At 39.6% G+C, this 17188-nt stretch overlaps 1 protein-coding gene across 1 annotated transcript in view; it reads right to left on the bottom strand.

The window, feature by feature from the left end:
• Window positions 1-17188, bottom strand: part of ATP10B (ATPase phospholipid transporting 10B (putative)) — an 84897-nt gene that overhangs the window by 44626 nt on the left and 23083 nt on the right. Inside the window, exon 2 of the mRNA XM_054516483.1 lies at window positions 930-1223. Within this exon, the coding sequence (XP_054372458.1) occupies window positions 930-1223 (294 nt within the window). The remainder of the gene's footprint in view (window positions 1-929; window positions 1224-17188) is intronic.

The raw sequence follows: 17188 nt of genomic DNA, 5'->3' as shown, positions 1-17188 counted from the left end.
CAAAGCTAGAGATGGATCTACAACTTCCATTTCTCTTTTTTGTGATGATGGTTCCCTGGAATCGAGTCCTTTTTGACTTGATTCTTTATGCTGGGGGCGGGGGGGGGGTTTACATAATTTTAAACCAGCCCTTGGAAAGAAACCTGACCTTGCACTTGCACATACATATATACTATTGGTAGACATATCTACATTGGTAGACAGTCACTTTGTAACATTAAAAATATATCAAAATTGAGCTGCTGAAATCTACAAAATTTCAGAGGTGTTCTCAACACATTCAATGAATTCCTTTTGTGCTCTAAAAACCAGATGTTTATACAACACAAAACCAGAAGGATTTTTAAATAAAAACTTGATTTTTTTTACAAAGAGAACTCTTGCAGCATTCAATTAAGAAAGCTGGTCACAGCAGTGGTTAAGCAGTCCCTTGCTTGCTTTAATCCACCATTTCAGTGTCAACTGAGTGCCATTTTGTTAAAAATTGCCATCACCTGAATTTTAGTGCCGTTACAACTACGAAAGCAGCCCTTCTCCATCACACTCAAGTATCACAGTTTCAGAGAGAGTTCTTGAATCTCAAGGATCATTGAATTGTTGCAGTGGAGACAGCCACGATACACAAAGTATCACTACACAATTTCAGAAAGCTTCAACCCATACAGAGCACCATCCCATCACTTCAGAAGGCTGCAAGCATCTGCCCTTCCTGTTCTTCAGCCCAACCTTTTATCCCCTCATGCTGATGCCCTGCCCCTGTGTGCCCTCTGCTCCCTTTGGTGGTTGCTCAGTGCCCCTGGGCACTCCATGGCTCATTGCTGGCAGTGCTGCTCACCTGCTGCTCACAGCTGTGCCCATGGGCATGGGGCTGGGCCAGCCCCACTGCAATCACCACAGACTGGGTGCCTACACTGAATGAATTTTTTTACCTGTGGAACTGTCTCAAAAGATTTCGGGGCAAAAAAGTGAACCATGTGTACTTCGTGGTCTGTATCCTGTTTCTAGAATAAACTGTAGAAGCTTGTTTCCAGTCCTTCCACTGTCTCCCATTGTCAGGCAGCACAATCCTCCATGTGTTTAGACAGAGTTTTGGTTTGGCACTGGCAGAAAGCAGCAGAGGTGTTGATTCTGACAGAGGCTGGGAGGGACCGCGAGCTCCCCGTCGCTGCCAGCGGTACCGAGCCGAGTCCACAGACAAAGCCATTCTCAGCAGGGAGGGCAGCCTGAAAGACAAATGCATGGCAAGGGCTGAAATCCAATTCCACTCTGGTAGAAAACTCCCTTCGTGTTTTGCAAGCTGAGGTTTAACACAAAGACAATTCTCCTGCTCAGTGCAGTGCATGTTCTTCGATCTCAGAACTTCTGTAGAGAATGCAGAGAATAAAAGACAAAACAAAATCTTCAATATGAGAAAATCTATTTCTATCTCTGGGGACGAAAAAAATATCTAAAATCTATTTTCTGTGTCTTAGAACAGCAAATTGACAGAGATAAAGCCAATTTAACAGTGGTGAACATCGACTTTTCCATCATGAATCCTGTATCCTATATTTCAAATTGCAAAGTGCCACCAAATCTATTCAGGCATTTTTCTTAAAATGTCTGACTTTCTTACAATACTTTTCCTGTTCATTCTTACTTATAGCAGGACTGGTTCAGGTTTTGAATCTTAATAGCTCAGATAATAAAGAGCTGCAGCATCAGCTTAATCACATTCACACACAGGTAACAGTTTTCCAAATTTCTTCAAGGAAATCTGATTTGAAAGAAAAACCCCAGCCAGCATTAAAACAATGGATGTTTTATGGGTTGGAGAGATAAAGGAATTAAATCTCCCAATGTTAATCCTATTATCACTGAAAATTTGTCTCCTGGTTTGCTCACACATTCACAGCTGCAGGTGTGATGCTTGGGCTCCAGCCACACAAGAGTAGCTGCTGTAATGCTCAATCTGAACACAGCAAAATCTCACTCAAACAGCGTGAGTTTGAGAACAGAAAACTGCCATACAGTGACAAGGCACTAAATGTGCAAAAGCAAACCAAAAATAAAAGGTACTGGCCTTGTGCAGCTTCAAGGTTCCACTGAACAAAACATGAACTGAATCCACCTAATTTAGACTGGGAGAAATACAGAGTATGTGGCTTTCTTTAGGAAAAAACCAAATCCTTAATCATATTCAAAAATATATGTACATTTGAGTCTTGGAAGAAGAGAAAACTACTCTGCCAGTGGGCAAATTAACGAGTATTTGACTGAAATCAAAGTTATATTCAACATATACTACCTTAGAGCCATGTCCTTACAGTGTAATCCTTAAACTGTGGTGCTGAAGGATTTCATAATGAAAAGGCAGAAATTCCATTGTTGGTGGTTACCAAAACCACACAGTGAGTACTCAGTGAAAACACTGTAGGGAAATGATGCAGCTTAGATTTTCCAAGTTAAAGGCTGGACACCTGGAAAATTCTGCCACCTTGCTCTTGTTCTGAGCAATTAACTCCCCAGCTGATTTCAGCTTAAATTAAGGTCTGAACAGTGGATGGAAAAGTGACCCAGATACAGATTGTACTACATACATTTTTAACCACATTATACATATACATGTCTCCTCATATAAGCTGCAGTTGACAGAATTATTCACTACCTATCAGAGCACCTCATTCTGTGTCTGAGATACATCAAGGTAGGTTGAAATTCCTTAGAATTTATAAATGAAAAAAGCAATAATTTCAGGCATATTGCTAAAAATAAAAGCAGACAAGATTAATTAAGGCAGCTTTACACATAATAGAACCATGTCTTCCACAACTTCCCCTGGGAAACTTTTTCTAAAGCTTCACAAATCACAATTAGGAAAGCCTGCTTGACATTCAAGAGAGGGTCTCTCTGCTCTCCATCTTAACAAAATTTCTTACTGTACAAATGAATTAATGGAATGACTTAGTTTTATTCAGTTTGGAATTCAGCCCTCCTCCCAAGTGTCTTTGAAAAGCAGTGGTCAAACAGTGCCATATCCACGGAGAGAGGCCAATTGCTGCCATCAGGCAACCGAATGTGTTGCAGGAAATGCAGAGATTCCTCATAAACCACTCAGAACTAAAGTGCTCTGTGGGAGGAATTACACAACTACATAATGAAAACAGCAAGATAATGGCTTTCCTGACCTGTGAACTTCAGTGCTGAGAGTGAAAAAGTAGCAGAAGCAAACAAAACTTTTAATTTCAGATCACTAAAAACATAAAGGATACCAGATGTGCCATCAGTGTTAGCAAATCACCTAACAGGAAAGAAGAAAGAACCCAAAGATACATCCTTCTGTAAAACGACAGTTTTCTATAATTCAGACAACTCACAAGAATATTCCAGCTTGCTGGAAGTTTGTTGTCTTATACCATCTTCTGTATGGCAGGAAATCTACAAAGAATATTGCTCTCCTTTGGCAATATATTTAATGTGTTTGTCCCAACTCTTTCTGAAAAAGCATCTTAAAATCCATTTTCTGCAATTCTGGAATATTTTACACACTTGTTTGATTTATATTTTCACAGAGATAGCATTGAAAGAACCCATGAAGTGTGGATTTTTTTCAACATACTTTTACAAAAGTCACTGGCTTGCTTTCATCTGGTTAGTGAAGCTTCAGCACCACAATCCATATCCTGAAAGAGAAACATCAAGGGGATGCAGACTTTTCCAACACCATCTTGTTTGGGATTTGCCACCCATTCCACTTCAGCATAGTGGTCACAACAGGTGATTTTTCCAGTGCTGGCACATTTAGAGCTATTGCAGCCTTGCCTGAGCTCCCCTTTGACAGCCACTTCCGAAATATTGCCTTCAAAAGGAACCAGGAAGCTCCTGCTTGATTTCTCACTGGGACTTTGAGACTTTCCATGGGACAAGGTCAGACACAGCAGGCAGGGCTGCAGAAAGTGGCACTGTACTGTCACCCTGTCCCTGAGAAATACATGGACAAGCCATGGCTGAGCTGCAGCTCAGCACTGCCAGACTTGACAAAAGGGGGACAAAAAGAAGTCATCTATGTTCTTAAACTCAAAGAACTAATAGGTAGGAGGCAGCCACTGCAGGTAAGCCATGCAGAGGAATATCCATGACAATTCCCCCTCTATTGCTATATAATCATATAGCAGAAGCTTTTGTTCAGTCTTTTGTAAACTTTCAGTCAATTAATGCTGTTGTGATCATTCCCTAATTAAAAACCTAAAAAGGTTTCAGTTTCAAGAAACTATTTACCCTCTTTCTTTCTATTCTATTCCTGATGGATGCATTGTGGGCAGTTTTCAACAGGGCAGATACAGTTTGCCCATCTGTAATTCCCACATGGTTTTCTAGTGCAGTCTAGCCTAGGACATGCCCCCTCCCCTCTTGTGTAGATGCCCCTCAGAATTTCTGAACCCACAGAGATATATTCATTATATAAAATTATAACAGATCATTACCTCTTTTATTCTTCCTTTTAGGAAAAGCACTCCTCCCCACAGTCCAATTTTTTTCACTCCTCTGTGCTTCCAGTGGAGGTACTATAGTCCTAAGAGATGGGCAAAAATCTAAAACATATCTAGGTATCTCAATCCCTAAACTTCTGCATCTGGAATGAACCAGACCAGCAACACAGAAGTGATTAAACTACTATCTAATTATAGCAAAGGTGACTTCCCATACAGAAATATGTCAGCTAGACACTCAGTTACACTAAGATGTGAGATGATAAATGTGCAAGATGGTGTCAGTGCAGGAGGGTAGATGCAGTACTCACACTATTTCACAAGCTGCATCAAAATGTCTGAAATATGAAGCAGTAACAAAAGCGTGAAAACCTTTACACCTCCCCAAAAAGCTGTGGAAGAAAGGGTGTCCCAGAAAGTTTTCAAGATTTCTGATATTTGATGGAAGAATGAAGTGAATGATACACTGTAAATTAAAATGGTATCATTCACAGTGTCATCAGGCAGCTATTGAAAAAAGAGAATTTCTTTGCAACAAAAGGAGCACTGGCACACTCTTTCTGCAGATTCTGGAGTGCCATTTGGTAACTTGTGTCATCATCCAGTTCAGAGAAACAATGTGAGAAAACAATTTTTCTTTGTCATTTGCATGTGGATTAAAATATCCATCTTCTATTAACTAAAATAGTGCATGTGCTATTCATGGAAGGGACACTTTTTGCCTAACAGTTTTGTAATGGTGCCCTGAAAAATTCCTGTTTGTGAAAAGCCATTGACAAGCCTTTCTCCTAAGGGGATTTTGCATATCACAACAGTAAAGTGTTCACTGCAATAAGAAGCTGTTAATTCTACCTTATAAAAACCAAGGCCACCATTCATGTTTTGAAAGCCTCTTTTATTTTCTTCTTCCTGTGTTTAATCAGTGAATGAAGCTTTCCTCATTGGTAGGATTGTACTACATTTCTGTCCTAAACATCTGTGAAGTCACTGTGATTTATCCTGCACTGTGATAAACTTTCACAGATAGCCTGTGCCTGTATTTATCACATAATGTATCCAGGGCACATGAACACATTTGGAAAAAGAGAGGAACAGGATAATTATTATTCCTTTTGTTGGGAGAGCTGAAAGGCACACTGGGTTGGCAGAGACAAAGGGAATCACCCTGGCAAGTTGTTTCCAAGTGTGGATTGTAACATGTACAGACAGGTCTGCCCATCACAGATTAATTACCTTGTACTTACCTGTCTCAAGCCTTCTCAGGCAGATCATTGTTTATTTTAAAACTATTTTATATATTTCATATGATAATGGGAAGCTGTAGGCACTTTTATGCAACTTGTGAACTTTCTTTTTAAGAACTTAACAAGAAAGAAACCAGAGGGAAGATAGCACTGTACACCCTAGCATGCAGTAGACACAATTTGGCATTTTCATCCCCAAATGCTTTGTCTTCTAGTTGTGAGTACTGCAATTGTAAGCCAGCAAAGAGTATTCAGGAAATACTTCCCTTTATTGGAAAAGGGATGCTGTAACAGAGCACTGATGGTGTTTTTCTTTTGCACCCTTGTGTAGACACTGAAAAAGCCCTTCTCAATTTTTCATAGCTAGCCTATGTAATTAACATTCTCCCTTGGATTGCTTCATCTCACCCAATACTAGAGAGAACTTCTCTTATGTGACAGAAACAGACTGCATTAGAGAGCTATGCTGATACTATTAGCAGGGAAGGACACGTTGTGACAGATAATTTAGGAGCATTTTTTCAAATGCTATCTCTTTTGAAGACTCTTTTATGGAAAAAAAAGTATTGTTAACTGTAGGAGAAAGCTCATCCAAAAGTCAGCAATAAGAAAACAATTTTCTCTCTTTTGAGGTTGCCTCATTTCTTCCAAATAACAGACTCAGCTGCAGATCTCTGCATCCCAGACTTAAAAGGCTGGAGAAAGGAGTCCTGCCTCTCCTGCATATGCAAAACAAGTTTTACACAATCATGCCTTGTGCTGTTTATTAAAGGGATCCACATTAAATGAAAAACAACCCTGCTCACAGGGATATGTAAAAACAAATTCAGAAGGTAGAGATACAAAACAGTCATTTTCAGAGCCATCAAAGAAAGACAGGATCTGCACCTTGTTTTAAAAAGCTAGTTTTTGGAACTTCAGGGCAAAATTTTAGACATGGTGGAGCTTATTTTTGAAAATCAGTGAGAAAGTGCAGTGGTAGGATTGGCTTTCAGGAGTGTGCATTATCAAGAATTATAAATAAGTAAATGATTCCACGTTTTGACCTGATATTTTCACTTCTGCATTACCTGTAAATCAAGAAAGTCTCAAATAACACAGGTTCTCTCTAAGGCTTTATTCCATTATTCCAAAATTTTAATTTTATTTCCTAATTGAAAGCAGCAAGCAACTGTTCTTCTTGTTGCACCCTATGGATGATGCAGCATCCATTCAAAAGAGCCATTCTGGGGAAGGATTGACCAGGGAGATAAACATTACCAAGTGAACTGAGTATTATAGAAATTTCAGCCACAAGCTTCTTTATCTGCTTTGCAATTATCTGCTAGAAAGCTCTTTCATTTTTGGTGATACTGTATAGAAATTCTTCCTCGGTCACAGTTCAGAGACAGAATCATGTAGTTAAGACTAATGGGAAAAGGAGATTGGGAAGAGGAGATTGGGAAGAATGAAGAATGCAGTTGTATTGATTAGCAGGATACAGACCACAGCCTAAAATGATCCTGTAGCATTTTATAGTAGAGCTATAATACTTGCAGAATTAAAGAAAATTGTTCAAATGAAAAAAGAGCTCCAAAAAACGACTTCATTCAAAAATCTTAGTCAGTGCAGACTGTTGTCATTCAACTGACAAGAGAAATGTATTATGGATTAACAATTATGTAATGGTTTTCAGTCCAAGGTTGTGTTTGTGGGGGATAAATAGAAAAGAGCTTTTCATAAATCTGATACGTCAGAGCACAGAGCTTCACTGCTCTGTTGCTGTATTAGACTGACACATTTTTCATGTCTTAGATGCTCTTTCCTTGGGGAATAAACCCCAAAACCTTGCAATAATAGGTTAATTAAAAGGCTCTTTGCTGAGCCCAGAGTTCAGTGCTGGATGCAGAACTTTGCTGTAGCTGAGCAGTGCAAGGCATGTTCAGGCAGCTCTCCCTTCTGCAGGGCTGCAGCTGTGTTATTAAGGCTGGTTTCAAAATGGATGTGCTCTCAGCATATGCTGACATACAGGTCATGCAGACAAGGATGATTATCAAATATTATTCAAGAGGGAAGTTTCCAGCTTGCAAACAGTAATGCTGGATGCTGTGTTAGCTTCATTCTGTGAATAAGGAGCTTGCTCAGGTCTCCCACATGATGTGCTCGTTTAAATAGAGAGTTAGACTAAAATTATCTGGGGCTTGCTGCAAGGAATATCACTGCTGCCAGCACGCCCAAGAACTACAGTGGGCTATTATTACATTTGGGCCCACTGTACTTTTCACAAGTGTAGGCAGAGGCAGCTTCTGCCACCTTTCAAAGCAGGGATTGCATTTGCCCAGCTCACATTTTCAGCTGAGGAGACATTGGAAAAAGACACTTGCATAGAGCCCTTACAAAGCCCAAAATGGCAAGGTGTTACTTGGAGACATCAGATGGAAACAGCAGCCGAGGCTGTGGTTGTCATGACTTTTCCTCTGGCTTTTCTTACTGCCAGGCTTTGGCAGTGGATTCCTAAAAATATTTTATGTGCATATATATTTTTAAATAAGTAAACATAGTTGCAGAAAGAAGACTGCAGGCTCAGGCCAGTGCAGAAGTGAGACTGAGAAGTGAGGCCATTTTAAGAAATAGTCAGAACTACACATCTTGGCATGGATATTGTTTTGAGGATGCACATGAAGGTACTGTCCTAAATACAGATGTTTTCTGAAACCAGGCCTTTATTACTCTTGTCCAAAAAACATAAGAGACATAATACAGAATCTCTTATGGTTCACTTTAAATATTATTAAAAAAACTTCTATGCCACATGAACATAAATTGGCCTACACAAAACTGTATATATAGCCTACACCACTGACCATTGGAAACAGCCTCCATATGAGATCTAAAATACAGGCAAACATACAATACTTTCTTTGCAGAAAGTAAAGGGCAATTCATAGAGAAAAAGTATAGAAGAAAGGGTAATTCATAGAGAAAAAGTAAAAATATTCAAGACCTAACTCCTTCCTGAGCTCTAGAAAACTTCATCTCCATTCTTTCCATAACCTGGTTATCAGAAAAAAAAACCCAGATAAGGAAATGAAAAGATGGGTGTGCTGCAGAGCCTCTCACTCATTCAGCTCACAGGACACAAATCTGCAGCTCACCACTGCTCTTTTGAATGGATGCTGCACCATCCATATGGGGCAACACGAGGAAAAGTTGCTGCTGCTTTCAGTTAGAAAATAAATTAAGAATTTCGGAATAATGGAATAAAGCCTTAGAGGAGAGTTGTGTTATTTGAGGCCTTTTTGATTTAGAGGTAATGTAGAAGTGAAAATATCTTGATAGTGTTCTGCATCTGGGGAACCTGCCTTATCTATAAAAACACTTCAGACACCCCTAATCAGAGAAAACAGCAGCAACCAGCACCATCAGTGTTCTACAATTCTTACCATCTCTCCATGGCTGAGAAAAGTCCATTTTTAAGGATTTAAAAGTATTAAGGAATTTTGGGCCCAGCACATTCTGGGAGTAGAGGAGTGACAGACTGCAAAAAGCCCTCCCAAGCATCAACTGAGCGTGACTGCAGCAACTGAGCTGGAGCAGAGTCACCTCTGGGGAGACAATCCTGGCCACCAGCAGCACTGGGAGAAGCCACCTCCACCCAGCTCCTGGGAAAAGGAAGCACAGAGACAGACTGGGGAGGCAAGGCAAGGTTTTGGTAGGGCAAAGTGAGGCAACTTTAGACCCACTGTACTGGAAGCCCATTTAATCAGAAAAGGTTTACTCAGTAAACTGCAAATAAATGCTTCCTGCCCAATATCTATGTCTGGGTAGCGCTTTTTGCACAGCTGTCTCTTGTTTTTCTAAATAAATCACATGAGCAGTATTTTCTGGGACTGGGAAATGTTCCCTGTGGTCTCATCTGCCTATTTAGAAGTCCTTTTAGTTTGGTATTAGAAAGGAAACCAATACCTGGTACCCAATGTATGCCTCTGCCTCCAGCTGAGTGATCCTGCACACTACTTAATTAGAAGACCCTGTATTTCAAACTCCAGCAACAGCAGAATTTAGTTGCATTTTAGCCCAGAAACGAGGACACCAAAATTAGAGCAATTGTCTGAATAATAATTTTTTTTGTTTGTTCCACTTAATATTCAAAATCAAAGTGAAGTGGCCTCTAAAAGACAATCTAATATTTATAGTGTGTATGATTATAAAGCACTTAGGCTGAAAATTATGTTGCAGATGTTCATGTGGGAACTCAGCAATGCTGAAAAATTCCAAAAGGAAGCAGAAAAAAATGAAAATAAACTGGAAACTGACCAGAAGATCCTTTATATGTAAAAACCTTTTATGCATCTATGTTTTTGTCAGAATGTGCTGACTCTAATTTCAGTTCTCCAAATCTGAATATTAAAGTGCCTCAAAGAGAATGGTTACTTATTTATATGAAATGGAAAGAATAACCAGAAAAGCTAAAAAGACTGCCAATTCACTAGGGCACAGTTGCATGTCAATCAAAGACCAAGGGAAAGCTTAGTCAGGACCTAATCACAGAGCATTGTTGGAGGAATGTCCAGTGACACCTGGGCTGGTGGCACAGGTGCGCACAATGTGTACCCAGCATAAACTTGCTCTGGTTCTCTCTGGAACAATTATTTTCAGGCATTTTTGAAAGAATGGCATGAAAGCCATGTCAGTCCAGAAAAGCCCTGCTGGCAGTCCTGCACCACACGGAGAACACCTGGAGACCTGAGAGGGCCACGTCAGGCGCTGCAGGATGGACACAGGTTAAACTGCACACAGGAAACTGACCTCCACTTCTTGCTCACAGGTTTCCTTGGCCTTGAAGACTACCACAAATTTCTGTATAAGATTCTGGGAATAAAATGCATAATAGTATGTACTTGTAAAATGCTCCTTGGAAGCACCCATTCCCTTTTAATAACATTAGTAAAATTCCTTTCAGTCCTATCTCTCCTTCTGTACTGCCATCCTCTCCAAGGCTAGGTTAACTACGACACACATTTTTGCATTTAAATAAACTAGATAGATAAAACAGGATAATATGACAGAAATAATTTTGTAAGACCACAAAAGAGTATAAGACAAAAATTCACTTGTTGGCAGGGTGTTTCTCCCCAAACCCCTATTCATAAAATCGAAAAGGCTAAAATTTACAGTATGCCCAGTCAAGGCTGGTTTTCCTACAAAAACCAGCTTATCCTATCCATAACTCTGATCTTTCTTGCTCCTCCATCTGTCAGGTCACAGAGTTGCAACATTAACCTTAGGAAATGTCACCTTATTCCAGAGCCAATGAGTCACTTGACAGGCAGCCAGCTCAGGCAGCTCCGATGGGGAGTGGGAGAGGACAGGGGTAGGAGGCAAACACTGATGCACTCACACTGCAAATTACTGCAGGTGCCTAAAACTAGTCCAGCTCCTCTGGCTCTTTCTAAAGCAAGAAATCAGGGAGAAGTGGCCTACAGGCAATGTTCCATGGAGACAAAAAGAGCTTATGTTTGTACTGCAAGGTGACTCAAGCCAGACCTTTTGCAAGGAAACAGGGATTATTAAGTAATTTTGGCAAACGTCACATCTCATCCCCATAGAAAAACACATAACTGAAGCAAGAGAAATTAACCCTGTCATGTCAGAAGCTACATCTTTGCAGAATATGAGATGTACTGCAGTGAGGCAGCATGGGCAGAGACCCAAAAGCACATTAAAAATTTGAGATTTAGAAAAATTTCAGAAAAATTATTTTATTCGATTCACGCAGGCTGCATTTAGAGAACATAGTGATGATATGTAAATAGCAGAATTAGGAAACAGAACTGGGTCAGACCTGATGAAGCACCTCTTTGTTATTCAGCAGTGCAGTTATTTTATAAAATTAGGCAAGGCCAAGAAAAATGGGCTGAAGGAAGCAAATGCTCCATGCCATAAGTACTCGGGGCCTAACAGAGTTATCCCAACAGAGCTGGGCACAGATACTGCCTTGTCACAATCTCTGGCAAATTCAAACTTCCTCTCCCAATCCATGTTCAAACTCTATGTTTCAAGTAAAGTTTATCACAAGATCTCTGATAAGGAAATGAAGAGCAAACATTGGCAGATTTTTATTTCTGGTCTGAAATCTCACATGAAACCTTAAGGTAAAAAGCAAATACATGCCTCTGTCCTTCTGAAGGTTCCCTAGGCTTACTTTTTTGTTGCTTTGCAACAAATGAATTGTGCAATCATTTATGTGAATGCAAAATAATCATGACAATGAGCAAACAGTTGATTGATCTCAGAAATGAGAGGCAGAGTGGAATCCAAGTGATACCAGAACAGCAACTGTTAAGGCTGAACCCAAAATGAACCTAATACATCTAATTTCAAACCTGAGCTTCACTTATTCTGGTTGCAACATCTGAGACAATATTATCATTATATTTGTTGTTAATTACTACTTAAACAATGGAAATGAAGAAATTAGAGTTTTGCTTAAGATTGCTCAAGTCTGAAATATGTTCTTAAAGCAGAATGATAAGTATCAGACTGAGAAAACCTTCTGAAAATTTGCATTAAATGACAAAAACCCAAACAAACCAATCCAAACATCTTTTCTGCTATTATTCTCTAAATTCTAAATTTTAAGACTTTAAATTCTAACTCATGAAAACCTGTTTTGTTCTTCTGTTCTGCAAGATATTTGTTTGGTTGTAGAACTTTATCCTATCATAAACACTGGCAAAAAATTAGGTTTTAATTAGTATGTATTTAAAGAGCAGAACATGAAGCATACAGTCGCTCTGATGATTTGTAGCCAGGGTTTGTTCGAATAAAAACAGCAAATATTTTTTGTTTGCCTTTAAAGTCTGAGGTTGGCTAATTTCTGTTACAAACTAAAAGACTGGTTATTCAAAGTACTCAGTTCATTTAATTATAATCAAAACCAGATGACATTCAAAGTCAAACACAACGAAAAGCATTAGTAAGGTAAATGCTCTTTGAGTCTGATGTATAAATGACTTCACTTCCAGGCTGACTTTTTACATACAGTAATTTTACTGAAATCACATTAGGTCATGATTCTGTTCTTGACTCAAAGGAAAAAAGTTCTTATCATCCTCTTCTTGCTTGTACTGCTGACACAAGAGAGACTTTCAGCCAAGTCTTCCTCACAAATTCTGAAGTGTTACAACTGGTCCCAGAGTGTGTGAAAGAGCTTCTGTGCCACTGCCAAAGGTTGTGTTTTTGCCAGAGCAGTCTCCTTGTGCATTACCACAGTGATTTCAAACCGACTTTTCTTGCTTTTAAAAGCACTGGATTGCAACTTACATCTTGACACTGAAGCTGATTACAGCCTGCTGTTACACGTGGCACTTGACTCAGTCATCTCCAGCTATTAAGGGAGCTGGGTTTAGCTACAACCCAGAAGTGGATGGTGGAAACCATAATTTTTTTACAGCTTTGCTTTGAGTAGGGAGTGCTATGAACTTGTCAGTCTAACTTCCTGGAATTTTACTCATTTGTTATCTTATGTAAGCCCAGCTGACCTGCTGCAAACAGTGGAGCCTCTAAATTCAGAGATAGATTTAACAACTTCACAAATTTCAATAAATTGTGTTCTTTCTTCTCTTCTATTCCTTAATTATTTTCTCTAACTTGAGTGTTGATCTCTGTGTCCTTTCTCATTACAGGAGCATATAGTGCAGCTATAAATACCATGGGGTGCTGGGAGTTCCATTACCTGCAATAAGAGGTGAGACCTTTGCAAGTCCTCCCAAGAGCAATAACTGTGATCACTGCTCGAGTGGGTGATGGCTATAAGATAACCACAGCAATCTGTAGTTACTATTACACCAGTCTAAACTGGAAGGTACTTCACAATGGTTTTGTTGCTTTTCTTAGCAGTTAGAAGACAAAGTTTCTTGGCAAAATCATCTATTTCTGTACCCACTGCACCATCTTTTCATTCATCAGTGCACTGCAGTGCCTCAAGATATGGTTTGTTACTGTACCATGTGAATTCTACAAAAGAAATTATTTTCAGCATTAAGTTCCCCTTGGACAAAACCCACAGGTCACATTGGTCACCCTGCCATTACACAACAGTCTGGCACATCTGTAATGTCCCAGCAACTTCTTCATGGAACACTGGCACAAAAGGCAATAAATACACTTTAGGAACCTTGTTCACAAGGGATAATTGTTAGCAAGGAGGTGTGCTCTCACTGGTAAGAGAAAAGTGGGCTGTTTTTAAAAATGGACTCTCAAGGTTCCTGCTTTTGTAGCTGTCTGAGGCATGAGATTGCATAGCCTGATTTCCTGTTAACACTCATTAATACTTTCCCATTGCCACACTTGCCAGTACTTTTATCAAATTGTTCCTATATTAAGTATGCACTTGATAGAATTCTTGATTTGACACCAGTAAGAAATGAAGCAGAGATCTCTCCTAAAACAAGTTTTCCTTAATCACATAAAATACAAGTTTATACAGACACAGCAGGGTGATTTCCTACAGAAATTTCAAAGGAACAAAAACAATTTCAAGACTATTGTGTAGCAAGTTCCACTTTTTGCTGACATTTCCAAGGGGTGATGATGGTTCTTGGGATTAGTGGTACTACATGAGGCAGTTCTCCTAGAGGTCACACAGTGTGCTGCAAATAGGTGGTTGGTTACCTAAAGAATAGCAACACAGATGCTAAGGTTACAAAAAGAAATGCCTTTGAGAGATGTTTTCAATACAGAGGTAAGACAGGGAGGTTGCACAACCCAGTACACAAGTGAACTGTGACTAGTGACAGCATGAGAAAACAGGCAGAGAGGTCAAACATTAAATGGTGCCATATCAAATGATTCTCGCTCTAATCACTATAAGAGGAGGATGAAAAAGAATTTACCAGTTGTTTTAAAGCCCTCTGTCTGTTTTGTAATCATTAACCAGGTAGTCATTGGAAAGAGTTGGTGATGTAAATGAACCACCCATTTTGCAAATAGAAATATGACTGTTACTGTCAAAGGCAAGGACAAAAATTCAGAAACAACTGTCCCAGTTTTACACTCATCCCAAGAGGATTTCACATCAAACTATTGCTTGTAAAGATGTAGAATTGTGAAGAATATGTTGGGTTATCCCACATCAGCTGAGTATTTTACAGGTCTCTGAGGCTGACAAATTCACAGCTATAATTTTAACAGCACAATATTTAAAGGCAAACAGCAGGCAGACAATGTGGATTCAGGGCTCTATTTCCAATTTTTTCCCCCTGTGTTTACATGTTTTACCTTTGCAGGACACTCCCATATTTAGAGAAAGATTAACACATTATTTTTTCCCCAATTACGCACGTACCAGCACTAAAGTAGGTCAGTGCCATTTATTAGAAATGAGTGTTTTAGTGAAAACAATATATTTATCTTGTTGCCCTTAGAGGAAAAATATCTACAGATTTTAGTGGGAAAATGGACACTTTTCTACTAGATTAGATTTTGAACATAAATTTATTAAAAATTTTAATAAATTCCTTAATGAACTTAATGAACTCATTCCTTAATGAACTTAGAAGGTGTCCTTCTTGAACCATAGAAACTAAACAAACTTCCTCTCTGAGCTATGTGGCGTTAAGAAACAAACTAAAAATAGTAACAATCTTTCCTTCTATACAGTGTGCAAGGAATAAGTAAAATTAGATATGTGATTTTGCAAGTTTATGAGTTGTTCCCAGCACAGATTGAGGGTTTTTTGCCCTGTGCAGCACAGCAGAGATCACCAGGACAAGCACAGGGCAGTAGCTGACTGACAGGGCACACTGGAGATGAGCCCAAGACTCAGAGATATTTCTACTGAAAACATTTCCACTCAGTCCGTATTGGGCAGCAAGTGAGGTACAAACAGAGCAAAGACAACTCTTTAAGTAGCCATGCACTTGTTTTACAGCCTGCCCACCCTGGCTGCTGCCTCCATCAGAGCACTTTGCTGTGCTCCAGGAGCTCTCCTGAAGGCAGTTCCATTTATGAACTGTTTGCTCTCTGCTCGCCTCGCAGCCAGCACGGCACAACCATCACTCACTGCAAGGGAGAGGGAGCGTGGGGAAGAAAAACAGCTCTCCCCAAATGCCCTCATAAATTCACAAGGAGAAATAACTGTGCAGCACTACCCAAACCCTTTAGTTTTATTAATGGCAGGAAGGCAGTATTTCTTTCCAATAAATCTCCTCAGCTTCACCTACTGGTTGAAATGGAAGATGCTCCATGTTGGACAGTCCTACTTGCCTCGTTATTACAACTCCTGCAAAATATTAAATCATGTAATCTGCTTCACAGGACTGCCTCTGGCAGAAATACACTCTAGGAGAACAAGTAAACAACGTGGGAGTTTGAGCACCAGCAATTTTACCTGAAAGAAGAGCCACAATACAAGTGTTGCTGTGATATTCTGCGTGGCTGACACTCCTGCCCTAAACCAGGCTTTAGAACTTGCACTGCTGGAGCAATTGTTTGTTTTTGTTGTTTTTTTCGAAGCCTCAGAGCATAAAGAGCTTACTGAAACATGGAACATGGTGTTATTAGCAAGAACACCACAGATTCATTTTTTTACAGCAGATCTCTAAGTGGGAGGTTCCTTGTGATGTTTTTTGAAAAGTCTGAGAACAAGTTTGCAACTCTCCAATGTGCTGCACATGTGTTGTCCATGTATGTCCCCAGTGTGGAACATATTCTCCTAAAACAAGTCTGCATTTTTTTTTTTCCTTTTTAGGGGAGGCTGCAGGAGACAGGATGGAAATGGCATCAAAACACATGTGAAGTCCACCCTGCACAGGTTAACATTTTTAATCACTCCCAAGCAGATACCCTATGTGAGAAACAGAGCTAAAATGATGTGTTTACTGAATGGTGGCAAGCCTAAAAAGCACAAACCAGATGAACTCAAGTATCTGCTTAATTCCAGTAAAATATAGGAGAACTTGTATAATTTCAGCCTTCAATACCCACACCTGGCACTGCCCACTTCCGAGCTTTGTGTGGTAAGCACTCCAAGATCAGCTTTCAGAGGGCCCTGGAAATGGGAAATGGAATTCATGGACCCTGTGGATGGACCAGTCCCTGAGATGACAACATCTCCTACAGTAGTGATGGTGCTGATATTGATCCACCTACTTTTGTACTACTTCATCGTATCTGATTGAATGGTATGACTCAACATGATGGCCAGATTCCTGGGAGCTTCTGCAGAGGGTGTCCACATCTGGAATAATCTCTTTCTCATCACTGAATTTCAGGTCACTTTAAATACAAAAGGTACGGGACAGTGATGGTTTTTTTTGCACATGATGAAAAAATTATAAAAACCAAGAAAAGGTAGCAAAGACTTATTGCAAAACCAGCAGAAAGTAACTGTGTGATAGAAGAACTTCGAAAAATTAATTTTTAGGTAAACTAGAGGCAACTACTTTACAAGTACATAGTAAAAGAAATGTATCATTGGGGAGACAGCAGCTG

The sequence above is a fragment of the Molothrus ater genome, chromosome 15 (genome assembly GCF_012460135.2).
Source record: "Molothrus ater isolate BHLD 08-10-18 breed brown headed cowbird chromosome 15, BPBGC_Mater_1.1, whole genome shotgun sequence".
Lineage (NCBI taxonomy): Eukaryota > Metazoa > Chordata > Aves > Passeriformes > Icteridae > Molothrus > Molothrus ater.
This window is presented reverse-complemented; position numbering and strand designations above follow the sequence as displayed.